This window comes from Canis aureus, chromosome 3 (assembly GCF_053574225.1).
Source record: "Canis aureus isolate CA01 chromosome 3, VMU_Caureus_v.1.0, whole genome shotgun sequence".
Taxonomy (NCBI): domain Eukaryota; kingdom Metazoa; phylum Chordata; class Mammalia; order Carnivora; family Canidae; genus Canis; species Canis aureus.
In genome coordinates, this window is record NC_135613.1 from 17,901,814 (window position 1) to 17,917,300 (window position 15,487).

General features: G+C 47.1%; 1 protein-coding gene across 3 annotated transcripts in view; it reads right to left on the reverse strand.

The window, feature by feature from the left end:
• Positions 1-15,487, reverse strand: part of CDYL2 (chromodomain Y like 2) — a 195,355-nt gene that overhangs the window by 39,378 nt on the left and 140,490 nt on the right. For all 3 annotated transcript variants that reach the window (XM_077890933.1, XM_077890932.1, XM_077890931.1), the window contains exon 2: positions 12,853-13,441. In XM_077890933.1, the coding sequence (XP_077747059.1) occupies positions 12,853-13,441 (589 nt within the window). The remainder of the gene's footprint in view (positions 1-12,852; positions 13,442-15,487) is intronic.

Sequence of the window (15,487 nt, forward strand, 5' to 3'; positions counted from 1 at the left end):
AAATGTCTCATCCCTCTCAATGCAGCTCTGTGGTTACCTGCTTGGGAAGTCTTCCAGAGCACCTCATCCCTCTTCTTGTGGCTGTGTGTACATCGTTCTTCTTTCACACCCTTTACTCTACCTTCTACCATCCATTCAGCACATAATTGTGAGTGCCCATGACACGCCTGGCACCTGAGACACACTGATGGGCAGAAACAGACAGGGATCCTGCTTTTCAACAGAACATCCTGCCATGATGGAAATGTTCTAGACTGCACTGCCCAACACAGTAGCCAATAGTTGCATGTGACTATTGAAATTTTAACATTTTTGTTTCATTTTAATAAACTGAAATCTCACCACACATGCATGACTGGTAGCCACCATCTTGGACAGTGCAGGTAATCCTGCTGCAGGATAATTATCTTGCATATCTTGTAAATCCTGACGTACCTTTTCTCAACTGTCTGACTCCCTCCTTACCCTCAGGTAGATTCATAAAGACAAGGGCTATGTTGCTTATTCTCAAATCTCCAGGACAGTGCAGCCCAGCATACAGAAATGGCTCAGGCACTGCTGGACCCAACCAATGAGTGAATAAAGCAACAGTGCTAGACATATAATAGAGGACCTACAGAAGTTTCCAACTCCTAACCAAAGGAGAGGAAGTGAGAACAAGAGGCCAGAGAGCAGGCTAGGGCACCGCTACTGGGCCAACAGAAAGATGCAAGTCCAGGCATCGCCCATCCTGCCCATTCTCCCTACTGTTCCAGGAGCTATCAGCGCCTTGGGAAGCAGATAGAATTCACAGAGAGAAGTCAGGCCTGGGACCACTGTAAGGGCAGGTCACACCGGAGCACCTTCAGCTGCAAACTGTGGCAGAGGGGTGGGTGGTAGGAAGGCTTAAAATAAACAAGAGAAGATTCATCAGTTCCACGGTTGAGCAAAACCATCACTTTGTTGACTGCAGGGTTAGGGTTTTCCAGCTGCAGTTCTTAGAAGAGAAAGTGATAGTTCTTGTGCCTGAGAGCCATTTCCTGGTCTGTGGTTGACTCACCAAAGATCCCTAAAGCATTGTGGATGGTTCTGAGAGCACGGCAAGGGAGGAAGGCGGGGGATGGGGGTGGGGGGGTGCAAGCTTTACATGTCCAGCACATCAGCGGGGAATCAGACTCAGCAGCTGGGGACAGCAGAATCTTTCAACAAAAGCATGGCTGGACCAGGTCAGGATCTTCGGGGGGGGGGGGGGTGGTGGCTGAAGTTGAAAAGATCCCCCTAGTCACTGTACCAACTGGTGTCATGAGAGTTCAAAGTACCCAACTTGCATCATCTGAACTCAATATGTGTATGGTTATTTCACGGCTGAACCAGCCCGTAACTGACTCCAAGTATAAAATCCCTGAATTCAAGAGCAAAGTCCAAATTGACAAATGTTTTAAAGTCATACTTAGCCATGTTAACCATCATCCAGCATGTTATAATTATGCTTCCTGACATGCCTTGGATTTAAGGAAAGTTGGGGTTCCAGCATTACTTAGCATTGCTGGGAGGGATGGATCGTACACCTTATGCTTATTGTCAGATGACTAATGTTTTAACCAGGAGAGCAAAGCATGAATCCAACATGTAAAATAACTTCATAAAATGAACTTTTTCCAACAGATCAAATCACACCTAGATTCTTCCCAGGGCCACACCAACCCTCAAAGCACTATTAGGCCAGAATCCTAGATCACAGAGAGGCTCCCTAGTAACCTCAAAGTGCAAAGTGACTTGGCTTAAATCCATTTTCTCATCTTTTCTTGCTGTGGCTCAGCTCCCAAACTGTGCCGGTGGGCCTGATCTGTCTTCCAACCTGAACTCTCCTGCCCCTAAAACATCCTCCTCCCAGGACACCCTGAAGTTCTCTGAAGTCCCCCGAAATTTCCTACCTCTGGGCCATTGCTTCAGCTGTCTCCTGGGCCCCAAATGCTATTTCTCTCAACCTTCACACCAGATCCTCAGGGCCACCTGAAAGACTTCTTTTCCAGGCAGCTGCCCCTTCCTCCCTAGGCTCCTGGGCACAGACAACAGCCCACCACAGTGCCCCCATGGCTGTCTGAATGGGCCCTGAGTTCTCAGCAAGCTCAGCTTTGCAGCTGGTCATTTGGGACCTTCTGATCTCTTCACTGGCTTCACTAGCTTCAAGTTCTCTGGAAGACAAGGCCAGTTCCCAGCATGTGGTGGGCACAAAGTTTAACTCTTTAACTGAATTGTAGAAAAAAATAATGATCTCAAGAAGCTAAACCAAAAAAAAAAAAAAAAAAAGAAGGAAAGAAAGAAAGCATTTTCAAACATGATGTAGCTCTTCCTCTGAGCTCCCAGATAACCCTATCCCTCAGGAGGCAAAACTGCAGCAATCAGGAATATGCATATGGAGCCAGACCCACTGGATCTGAATCCTGAGACAACCGCCTACCAACTGATAGACCATAGGCAAGTTCTCTCACCTCAATATGCCCTAATTTCCTTCTCTGTAAAATGGAGAGAGAAATAGGTCCTACCTCTTGGATTAACTGAGTTACTCCATATATGGTGCTTAGAACAGGACACAGCTCATAGCATGGGCTCCATAAATAAATGCTGCCTGTTTTGTTATGGTATGGAAATTGCTGATTTGTCTTTTCCCCATTTATTTGTCTTCTTCCCTAAACCGTGAGCATCTTGTGTTATTCATCATTATATTCCCAGGACAAGACACACAGTGACCCACTTCTAGGTATACACAGCGTCTGGCTTATAGCAATAACTAAATGTTTGAGGAAGAGGCCGTGTAGTTTACTGATGATGCTCGAAGTGGATATTATATATTTTCTACAAATCGTAATTAAGATACAGTGTCTACTGTGCAGAACATTCTTCCTTCTCGTCTTTGCCTGACCACACTCCACTCATCCTTCAGGTCTCAGATTAGATGCTGCTTCCACCTAGAAGTCCTGTCTCTAACCTCCTCATTCTGGTGGGCCCCTCCCTCATGCAGGGCGCTCCCATACCAGGGTGCATTGCAATGTCTGGCTACTTCCTTGGGCTTTCCCACAAGACGCTGAGCTGGGACCACACCATCTCTCACACCCTGCTGGAAACCCAGCATCCTACACCCTGTCTGGCACACACAGGTGCTCAGTTGTTTCCCTTTCCCACCAAGGGAATTTGAGGAGTTGCAGGTGGGAAGCCAGGCCAGTGAGGGGACATCTTGCTTAAACTCCAGGAACACAGCACAGATTCACTCTCCACCAGTATGGAGAAATGGGAGGAAATCGAGAAAGAGGAAGGTGAAAAAAAAAAAAAAAGATCTCTATAGTAAGAAGAAAAAAACACACCTAGAGTTAAGAAGTCTCCAACCCAGTATCACTGTCACCAAGATGGTGGGGAGAAGGCTCAAAACCCCGATTTCCATCAAGAATGGAGTGACCAAAAAAAAAAAAAAGAATGGGAGTGACCGGGTTGGTCACCCTCCTACCCAGAAGTGGAGCCTCCCAAACTCTCCTTCCTGGTTTACACAAAGAGAATGAAAATAAATATCCTATCATCCAGGAAAAAATAGCAGAGCATCCGCAGTAGGGTTAAAAGCATGCCTTTGAGTAAAGCTAGAAGCCCTATCAGCACCAGGGTCTAATAGTGGGAAGAAAAGTCATCTTTTACTGAGCACTCACTATGAGCCAGGCCCCCACCATCTAAGCCCCTGCGGTAGGTACCATTATTTCCAGAGCACGGAGGTGAGAAAAATCAAGGCTCCCAAGCTGGGAAGACTTGCCTAGGGTCACTGGCTCCATGAGAGGTGGAGTTAGTACTTGACTCACAGACCCTCTGACTCCAAGCCCATCCTCCCCCTTTCCAGTTTCTTCCTTGTCATGCTGCCTCCAGAGTTTGAAGCAGGTTAATTGAGAGATCTAATCCTTTCTGCAATGGGGATTTCTATTAAGAAGTCCACTGCATGTTCTCTGCAGAAAACAGAGAAATGCAGCCCAAATGAAATGCGCCCTGAGAAATGGATCTGCAGTAGCCCTGATGGGGGGCGGGGCTGGAGGTGGGGCTGGGGCAGTGGAGTGGGGAGCCCAGGCACTTGATGAAGAGCCTGTGAGACAGTGTGAATATTAAGGGGGAGAAGAAGCGCAGCAAGGAGGGCCCTCACGGCAGATGGTGAAAACAACTGTCAGACAGACAAGGGAAAGGGGATCCTTCCATTGCTGCTGTGAAGAACCTGACAAAACACTAGCTCTCCATGTCATGTCTCCAGGAGCAGGGAGTGCAGTGTGAGAACACGGGACAGCCCAGGGTGGGGGGTGACGCTGACATAAGTGAATGAGGGGGGGACCTGGCACAGGACCCTCCTCTTACAGCAGTGAGGGATTCTCGCTTTCTCTCTTTCATCCGTTCATTCATCCACTCCCTCATTTGGCAGGTGACTCCAAAGCACCTACTATGTGCCCAGCCATGTGAGACACAGCTGTGAGCAGAATAGAGACCACCCCTGCCCTCACAGAGCTCAGGACCTCAAGGAGTGAGGGACGCGGAGGGAGATCACCCACACAATCAGGTTGTGACCATTACCCCCTGAGGTACGTGCTGTTGGTATAGAAATACTGCTCTCCGTGTGCAAACAAACTGCAAGCTGACTCACATGGGGTATCGCTGTTTGGGAGAGCCACGGAGGAGGAGGAGAGGCTGACCACCCACGCAAGGGCTGGCGGGAGGGGAACACACATGCAGAACACGAAGAGACAGGTGTGGACAGGGCCCAGGGCCGGCCGGACTGGGCAGGCTTCTCGGGCCTGCAGCATGTGGGCCATGTGAAGGGCTTCCTCAGCCTCTTCCAGAATCTCAAACACTCTCCTACTGCAGGCTCCACCTGTCTGGTTCTCTGGCCGACTCTGACGACATAGAGGATTCCCTGGAGCTTCAGCCTCCCCTGTGGGGTGGTCTACAATCGCTGGACTGCCACATTCTTTGTGATAGGGCTCCAAACACATACACATGGAGCCTTGGCTCTATGGCCCTGTGCCTGCCGTTGGCATCCCCACCATCCCTGCCTTTCTCCTGACTCATTCTGGCTCATTCTATCAGATTCAACTTGTGCATCACCTCCTCCAAGAAGCCCTCTCTAACTCCCTGACCAAGCTGGCATAGGCATCCCTGCCTGGAGCTGCCTCAATACCATCTGCTTCTATCTCCGTGGTGCAAGGCACTGCAATGACTTGTCTAAACAGTTCCTGCTATAGGGCAGTCACTCCATGAGTACTGGCTGAGTTAACATCCATAAGAAAGGATTAATATGCACAATAAAGGAAAGTGCTCTAAAATGCAACTAGGAAAATACAAAAATCTGGTTAGAACACTGGGAGAGATTTGAAATTAGAGTAGCTAATACTTATCAGACGTCTACTCTATGGCAGGTAATATTCTTAGGACTTTCTATGAAGGAATTCACTTATTCTGTACCCCAATCCCACGAGATGACTATATCTGTAGTTTATGAATGAAGAATTTGGCCCAATGAGGCTGAGCCATTTGCCAGAGGCGACGCAGACAAATGCCTGTGTCCACCCGCCACACTGAGTGTTGGTAGTGAGACTATGTTTGGGCCACTCCCAGGGAAAGAAATACCCCCTGGCAGGAACACAAGATGCTCACCCTTATTTGTGAACTAAAATCACAATGACAGAGCTTAGAAAAGCAGGGCAAACACTGGGAATAGCCAGGGTTGGCAAGAGGGTGTCTTTGGAGGCAGCATAAGTGTTCATTAGAGAGAGAGAGACAGTTTGTCTGGACACTAGAGAACTCTGAGTGGCTAAACGGGGAAGCAGACCCACATGCCTGACACAAATGGATTTTTAAGTTAAAACAAGATGTTCTCACCATTTCCAGTCTTCACTTGGATATCACTGTTCTCGTGAAGCCTTGGATTCTTGTTGTGTGTGTGGTGTGTGTTCCTTTTAATCTGAGGCCCAGAGCGAAATCACTCAGTACTAGTCATTTGGCTTCCCTGGAAGGCCAAGTCAGCATCTTTGGAAGCACTAAGGATGGCTCAAAGGCAGGCCCCCTAGGGGTGCTGGCCAGAACCGTGCCCCAGGACATGGAAATATGTGCTGGTTTGAACTTTAATCACTGTGGTGCCTTTTGTCCTTCTTAAAACTGTTCATACACCTCTGAGAGCTTTAGCATCACCAGGCATGGCACCATGCCCCAAGTCCTCCCCTTGGCTCTCTGTGTCATGACCTCCTTGACTGAGACTCAGTTTCCTCATCTAGAGGTAAGGCTAATTATGGCAAACTTTGTTGTGTTGCTATGTTGTGAAGCTGCTAACTCAGAGAAACGCTGAGGGGATTGAATGATATCCAGTGTGCCAGACACAAAGAAGGAGCTCAGCGCCACCACTATCATAGTCATCAGAGAAGACTGGCCTTTTGTCTGAGTACTGGGGTGTGGGGGTAAGCCATGGCCCCGGGGGTCTACCCTGATGGGGAGGAGTGACTTTCCACCAAAGTTGGCAAGCCAGTTTTCATTACTGTTTTGAGACCCCCTGCAGACAATGCACCCCACCCCACTGCCTGTACCCTTCGGAGGGTGGAGGGACAAGCTGGGGGGCAGAGGGGGCACTTCCACTGCTCACCCACTTGCTTGGGTTCACCACTGATGAATGTCATCTTGGAAACAGTTCCTAAGACTTGTTTTGAGGTAGTTGAGAGGAAAAGAATATCTGAGCTGACAAGGAAAGCGATTAGGCGATTTCCGAATCTTGACATCAGCTTCTGTGGATGCCAAAAATCAAATCCAGGAGCAGGGATCCAACTATAATGCTGATTTCCCCCTTGGACTCGCCATTGGTCAGGTGACAGTCAGATTTTCCATCACAGTCTGGCACATTCGCTCAGAGGCAGTGGCCAAGTTGGAAGTTCTTCACGTTACCCCATAAGAGCATCTTACGTTCATTCATTAGCACCAGTCACTGACTTGCCACGCTTTGAAAGACAAACCGGACAAACTCCCTAGGCTGCTGTTGTTGTTACTGGTTTGGATGATGACCCACTTTTGAAAAACAAAAAAAGGTTGGTCAGAGTCTGTGGGCCTGGGAGTGGGTGTCTGAAGTGTGTCAGGAGGGCAGCTGTGCCGGGGAAAACAGACACCTGCATTAACAAGAGGCCGCCGATGTGATTCACCCCGTGACCATGACGCTCTGGGCCAGCTTCCCCTCGGCCTCTTCCGGAGGCAGGCTGCACCTCAAGAAGCAGTGGTGATTCTAAAGGTCATGAACCGGAGTCATGTTCGGGGCACAGAGTGAGTAGTTTCTGGAGGTCACAATTTTGAGGAAGTATCCAGGACTTTTATCACTATATCATTAAGTAGAATGATCTATGATCTTCCTTGCTCTTCCCGTCCTTGCCTGGTTTGGAAATCCAGGTTATACTGACCTCATCAAAGGAGTTGAAGTGTCTCCCTTTTTTCTGTTCTCTGCAATCATTTGGATAAGAGAGGGATTATCTGTTCTAGAGTATTTGGTAGGCTCACTTGTAAAACCACTTGGGCCTCATGTGCCTTCTTCCTGCTTTTTTGATGAGCACTTTAGTAATGACAGAGTTAATAATTTATTTAATAATTATGGGTCTATTCAGGTTTTCTGGCCATCCTTGAATTCATTTCAGTAAGTTGTATTTTTTTTTTTTTTTTTTTTTTTTTTAGGGAATTGACCATTTTATCCCGGGTTTCAAACTGAATGGCACAGAGTTAGTCACAGTATCTCAGGCTTAGAAGGATTCTATCCTTCCAGTAATAAGCAACAAACCAAGTCCATGAAGTGGCCCCTGCCCCCCTAAATCAGGGCATGTGTTTGTCAGGGATCACGGTTTTAGGAACTTCCTTATACTGCCTGCCAGGTAGAGGGGCAGTGGTGAAGAGCCCAGCTCCAGAGTTGAATTGCCTGGATTTCTCTTCTAGTTCTGACTTGGGCACATGTAGCTTTAGTTTCCTTCTCTGTAAAATGGGTAGAACGGCCATAGCTAGCTCTCAGGACCATGTGAGGATCACACAAAGTACTTCATAAAGCCCAAGGCCTCAACATAGGGGAGTTCTCTAAAACTTTGAACTTAACTTCTAATTTCACAAGCTTTCAAATTAAGATTCTCATTCTCAACTGAAGGTCCAAAGCAAGATCACTCCTACTCTGTCCAGTACCACCAACTGATATTCACAACTACTGTGTGTCCTTTTCATCTCAACCCTCTTGGTGCTCATTAATCTAGAGCAGCGGATCTGCGAGTGAGATCCCTGGACCAGTGGCAGCATCTGGGAATGTTCTAGAAATGCAGATTCCTGAGCTCCACTGCACATCTACTGTATCAGACACTCTGGGGTTGGCATGACAGCCTTGTGTTGGGACACACCCTTCAGGGCATTCTGATACTGGCTCCATGTGTGACCGCCCTAAGTTCTTAAGAGCCACAGGGCACTACCCACGCTCCTGCTGAGTCCCGAGGTGCTTTTAGAGCATGCTTACTCCCCTACGATCAATGAAGGGCAAAACGATAATCACGCTGGGAGAAGAGTGGGAAGAGATAAACAAACATTACAGAAGTGAAAGCTGAGATCATTTTAAAAGATCAATGGAGAGAAATGGCAAATGTTGCCTGTTTGCATGGGGTGACTCATTCAATGATAGGAACCATTCTGAAAACACTGAATCAAGCAGCGTGTGAGCTGCAGTGCTGCGCAACAGGCAACAGCCGTCGGGATGCAAGGGAAAGGGTTCTCAAAATTCAAAGGAAAGCAAACATGGGGATATAGGCTCAGCATTGACACTGGAACCTCACTGGCTTCAGGACATTCGGAAAATGCTGGGCACCTGAGGGCTGTGCTTTGGCTCAGAGCGGAAAGCAGGCTCGCAGGGAGGGATGCTTCCACAGGTTAGAGGCTTAGAGGCTCGACTGAATCTAAAGTACTGATGCTTTGGCCCATTCAGACGGGAGACTGCTAACCAGTTCTCCTGAACCAGGCCACGAGAGAAGCCAGCTAACTCAATAGTTTTTCCATCCAGATGAAACTTACCTATTTTAGAGAAAAAAAGAGGGGAGAGAGAGAGAGAGAGAGAAAGAGAGAGAGAGATGCCTGGTGGAAAGTGCATCAATAAGAAGTGATGTCAAAGTTTTAAACCTTTGGAGGACAAATCACATCCCCACTTACAGGCTTAACATCTAAGGTGTAACTTTGGCTCCTACTGGCAAATGGATCCATGAGCCACTGCTGAGAAACTAAATACTTCCTCTGCAACGACTGTGTAGTTAAAATTCAGCATTTAAAATGCATAACCCACACCCTGCCCCTGAGATCCGGATTCATTCGATTGGGGTGGAGCCCATTTTTAACAAGCTCCCCAAGGGATACCGAGGCAGATGGTTCCGGACCACAGAGCCATTTGTCATTACCAGAGGAGTCAGAATCGAGAGCAGTACTCAGTCGCTGCACACATTTCACAAACATTGCCGGGGAAAATTCAGGCTGAAACCAAAACACCACCCGCCCGAGCCCCAATTTAGCATTTGTTCCCACGGCATAGATCAGGGAAGTCAGCAGTAAATGAGTAACGTGTTACATAAGTTGCTTTTCTGTATGCAGAACCTCAATTCACCAACGAGAAGTTAAAATCATATAAAAAGCAACAGCCCACCCCCAAAACAAATGCTGGGAAAGCAAAGCCAGGATCTCCCCAGCCCCTTCTGCCAGGCAAAGACAATCCCTCCTCGGTGCTGCAAGCCCCACTGGCTCACCTGGTGCCCCAAGGACCCGGATCCTCTGGTGGAGGTGGGGGAAAGGTGGAGTTAGGAAGTGAGCAGGAACATGACATTTAGGTTTCCACGGGGGCATGGACACTGGCTTCATTGAGATTTTTCTCCAGCTGAGAACGTATGTAAAGCCATGTTTTACATGACTACACCTCTGACCCCTTGCTGGCAAGTTCTGGAGGACAAAACCCTCTGGAGTCCTATCTAAGAACCCCAAACCACTTTCTGTCTTTGGCAAGGATTCCCAGTCTTTTCCTTTCCCTGGTCACCCTAACACCTAGATAGTAAACTAATTCTAACTAGAAGGTTAAAGGCTGGGCAGCCTGGGTGGCTCAGTGGTTTAGCACCACCTTCAGCCCAGGGCCTGATTCTGGAGACCCAGGATCGAGTCCCACGTCGGGCTCCCTGCATGGAGCCTGCTTCTCCCTCTGCCTGTGTCTCTGCCCCTCTCTCTCTCTATCTCTCTGTGTCTCTCATGAATGAATAAATAAATAAAATCTTTAAAAATAATAATAATTCTAGAAGGTTAAAGGCTGACAGCGTTTGGACAATTTATCAGCCCAGTGACCACAGAGGATGTAAAAGTGGGTGTGGCAAAGCTTTACCATATATTTAACATACATGTTACCTCTTCCAATGAGCTGGCCTCAGGAACCTCTCAATACTGACCTGGAGACATCCATTCTCACTTTACTGGAGTGTAGATTATAAGTTTCAGAGGGAGAATCCTTACCTATCTTTTTATTGCTCCAAGCATCTAGCATGGTGACTAACCTTAGGCAGTACTTAAAAAAAAAAAAAGAAAAAAAAGAAAAGAAAAAAGGCATTGATTTGACTTAAATTGACATCTGATGTGAGCCTTAATTGCCACCCCCATTTTGCCACACAGCACAGAGCTTCAAAATGCATTAGAGTCACCTGGGGTGCTTGTTAAAAACTCATCTTCTGGGCTCCACCCCAGACTTAGTAAGTCAGACTCTATGGGACTGTCATTTTTAACAAGGTGCCAGGTAAGACACATAAAGACATAAGACACATAAAGTTTGAGAGGGGCAGCTTGCGCCCTACAGGGGAATCTCAAAGACACCAGCACTTTGGAATGTCATTAAGCAGAAGAATCCTTTAAGAAGGCCCAAAACAGAACAAAGTAGAGGCAGATAGCTCCCTCCTATCTATCTAGGTATGTGCCCAAGTAGAGAACATTCAACATTGGAAAAAAATGAGGCCAAGAAGAGACCAGAGACAAGAAAGGTCCAGAGAAGCATATTCTGCAATTAAGCCTAGGAGTTAACTTCTGATCCCAGCAGGTTCATCCTCACCTTTCCCTGCTGGTCACGAGGTACTATGCCCCATGGGCAGGTCATGGACCAGGGGGCATCAACAAGGCCCAAAGATGGAGAGCAATGGCTAGGAGCTCTGCCCCACTTTGGAAAGTCTGGCTTCTTTGCTTCACCCTACAGGCTGGTGGCTGAAGTCAGCAAACCGTCCCCCCTCATGCTGCTCCTCCTGCCCTTGGGCAGCCACATTTTGAGCAGGGCAGACAACTGCTACCAGCCAGGGTGCAGGAAATCACACCCAGGTTCCTAGCATACACACCCAAAGAGCCTAAGAAGTTCCCCTCACCAGCCATCCTCCCCAAGACAGGGAATCCCTCTCCCGCGGGCAGCTGTCACAGGAACGTCAACCATGGATGTTTATGCCAGGCCTCATTTACACAAGCCCACTCCTCCACGAGAGATGAATTTTTAAAACAAACAGCTTTTACATATGTTAGCAGGCAGAGTCATGTCAGCATCAGGGATCCCCAGACGGAAACGTGAGTCAATCTGGGGCAGACACTGCTAAATAAATCCTGTTTGGGTGAAATTCCTCTCTCTGGAAAAAGAGGAACCTCAAAGCAGATCGCTTAGATTCCCCAGCAAGATTCCCCAGACACCCCCATTCTCTGCAGCAGGGCATGCCCTGAGCACTGTGCACTCTGAAATCAGCTACGTTCTCCTGTGCATTTGCCTCGGTCACCCCCGTCCTGGGAGCTGTCTGTCCCACCTGCGTCCCACACCCCTACTCCCACACACACTGTGCTTCCAACCAGGGCATCAGATGTCCCTTCGCAGCTGAGCATGAGCTGTCCACGCTCATCCCAAAGCTTAGGGTTCTGGCAGCTAAAGGGAAAAATGCCACCACCGAGACACACAGGTAAATGTACCCGTATGCACAAAATGGGTACAGATGGCTAACCTGGAAGATCTGGGCCACAAAGCCTTTGTCAAGGAGTAATTTCACTATTAAGGAAATGTCAGGTTTGGGAGCTTTAATTACTTGGGTCATTGCCTCCTCTTTCCTTAACTTTGCCTATGGGGTCTTGGTAAAGGGGAGGAATTCTATAACCTTTACTGTGTTACTTCCAGGATGGAACAATTAGTGCAAACCGGGAGAATTACCATAAGATGTGGTCAGGGCAGCATTCAGGACCTCTACAGACATGAAGCCAGGTCATCCAGGCCAGCAACAGATGAGCCTCAAGAGGCTCCAGCTAAGATTGGGTTTAGAGAATTTCATGTCCAAACTGGGTCTGAGAAGAGGGGCAGATCCCACTTTTCTGGACTACACCATGAGGGGCTCAATGAGATGAAAAGCATGCTCTTCTCTGAGAAGTGCATGGTACCCTAGAGAGGCACTGGCCCTCAGGGGACATGAATCTCGGGTCCTGGTGGGTGAGGACCTTGATTGGCCCTCAGAACCAAGGCTCAAGAGTGGTAATCATGGCCACGGGTGTGTTCAAGTAGTCAGGAATATTCAGCCCATCACAGGTCTTGGCTGGAACATCAGTGGTTTGGCCTCCCCACATGCATAAGTGTCTGTACCCAGTGTGGGCCTATGACTAAGGCCACATGGCCCTAGGTGAGAGAGGTGGAAGGAGAATGATTACCCTAGCTAGGAGTCAGGGTTGTTGGGTAAGGGGTGGGGGGAATGTCATATGTAGTTCCCTAGGCTTCAGGAAGAGCTCCCAGCCACCATGGCAAGAAACAGACACAGAGGAGAAAGACAAGCCACATACCGAGCCCGTTCTCTGCCAGTGCTCCATGGTTAACACCACATTCGGTCAGGTCTTGCTCTCCTACATCATTCAAATCCAAGCCAGGCTGGTGGGACCCGTTTCCAAAGTGCCTCTCATCCTTCTCAGAGCCGGCGTCCCCATTCTCCACACCATTCTGAGCCTTTTTCAGCGGCATGATCTGCAAACCACTGGGGGTAGTCCTGTAAGACACCGTCTTGGTGGCCCTGTCACCTCCTGCAGGGGGCTTGCCTGAATATCCTTTTTTTGGCTTGGACAGGGAAGGGTTGATTCGCTTCCGTTTATGGGAAGTCCCTTTGCTCTTTCCAGACTCTGAAGGTCTGTGAGAGAGTTTCTCAACTGATGGGCCTCGGCCGTCACGTAGGAGCTTGGAGGCGTTGGTCTGCTTCCCTGACTTGATTCTTTTGTCCTTGGACACGTGCAACCCGTTGAATTCGTCAATAAACTCTTCACAGTGCAACAGATGGTGTTCTGGCTCCCACGTGTCCTCCGTGCTTCCGTAGCCTTTCCATCGGATAAGATACTCCCATTTCCCTTTCTTGTTCTTCCTCTTGTCTACAATCCTTTCGACCTGGGACACAAGATGAGAGAGTCAGAAAAGAGGGGGAAAAAAAGGGAGAGAGGAAAGGAATCAGTCCCAGGCAACAACAGCACAAAGCCCTCAGGATAGAAGCACACACCAGGCCATGGGGTGAGCCATTCAACAGGGGAAGCTGACACTTCCAGGAGTGTTCAAGAAGCCTGGTTTATTTTAGGACACCATTGAATGGAACCAAAGGCACTCGGCTGTTTCCCTTGACAACTGTGATGCCATGCCTGGCTGGTGGCATCTGCCTGTCCATCCAAGGCTTACTTTTGCTTGGAATCACAATACAAGCTTTTGCTAAAGATCTTTATTCTTTCCACTGCACCCAAGAAAAATCAGATATTTAAAGACCAATTTGGTATGGCTTTTTCACCCTTACTTATGCCAAATAACATATACTGAGCATTTACATGGTAGGCACTAGGCTAATGTATCCTTATTTATAATAATACAAATGCTTAGTCAAACTTATTGGTCAGGTACTAAATGCCTGGCATGGATGGTCCCATTTCATTTTCCCCATATGACGACAACCCAGTGCAGTAAGTATTCTTTCTATCCCCAGTCTACACTGAGGAAATGAGGCTTCCGGGAGATTAGGTCACTCAACCAAGTTCCACGCTGGTAAGGGCAGGGCTGGGATTTGAACACTTCTATCCCAAACTCGCTTTCTTAATCACTAGGCCAGACAACTCTCTCAATTACAAAAATCTTCCATACTGACCAAAATGACTAGAATAGACAAAGCCCTTCCCTGCCCCCACCCACAGTAAGCTCCCCCAGTCTACAATGCAGAGCTAATAGGTGAGACCTGAACCTCTCTCTGTCTGGTTCTAAAGCCATGTGCTACTATCTATGTGCCTTCAAAGGTATGAAAATCTCTTCTGTCTGCAAGTATTCTCATGGAAGAATGCAGTTAGAAAAAAAGCCAGTCCTGATGCTAATAACTGGTCAATCAAAAGAAAGAATATGTGAGGGTTCATTTATTATCTTTTCAACTTTGCCCTAGGTGTGAAATTCTTTAAATTAAAAAAACTCCCAATGCTTTACCCCCTAAAAAAGCTAAATGTCAACGGAAAAGTAAAACAATCTCATTCAAAAGTTCATTACATTTCAATGTCAACATAATGGAATTCTGACCCAATGAAATTAATGAGTGAGGAATATGCCCTTGAAATTCACAAAGAGAAAAACAAGGTAAGAAGGGAGTAGTGAATACAGGTATAGCTGATCATTTTTCAAGATGGGTAGCAAGTGAATGGGAGCCTGTTATATGACTGTTTATGTTTACATGTTTGAATTTTTATGTTCAAAATTTTCCACAAGTAAAAAAAAAAAAAAAAAAAAAGTTGAAAAGTGAGATTGTGTCCCAATGGTTGATGTATAACAGAAGCTATGCAAAATAATTAAATGATTTTCACTGCTTTGCACTTAATAAATATGCAAATGTCTAGGCCATACTGCTTCTTCAGAGACAATTTAAATGGTTTCCTTAATTGATTTATCTACAATTAAATTGGCCTATTTCTATTAAAATTTCTTTCCTTACAAAATGCTCTCTGAACATCTGTTTTAGATTTATTACATAATTTTTAAATGTATCACACAAACTCTATAACAGTTTTAAAAAGTAAAACCATGCCAAACTAATCCAACTTTCCAATCTTTGGATCAAGGAATGGGGCTAGTTGAGTATTCATTTGTGATAATGCTTCAGAAAGTGAAGAGTGTTTCTGGAAGAGCCTGCAACTTTGCACATTTGGAGATCTTTGAAGGGGAAAACCCTCTGCAGGTTTACAGAGGAAGGAAAGTGAACAAGCACCCTGGCACTGCCTGAGATAGCATTCTCAAGAACACCAACCTAGGAGTATCAGGAGGAAGCCCAGATATATTTTAGGAGCTAAGGGATTTGTGTTGGCATGGAGGTCTCCAGCTTCAGAAAGCATATGGAGAAACTTTTTCCCCAGGAGAAACTTCTTCCCCAGGATGAAACAGAAAACCATGTTAGACAAACAGCCAACACAATGAATA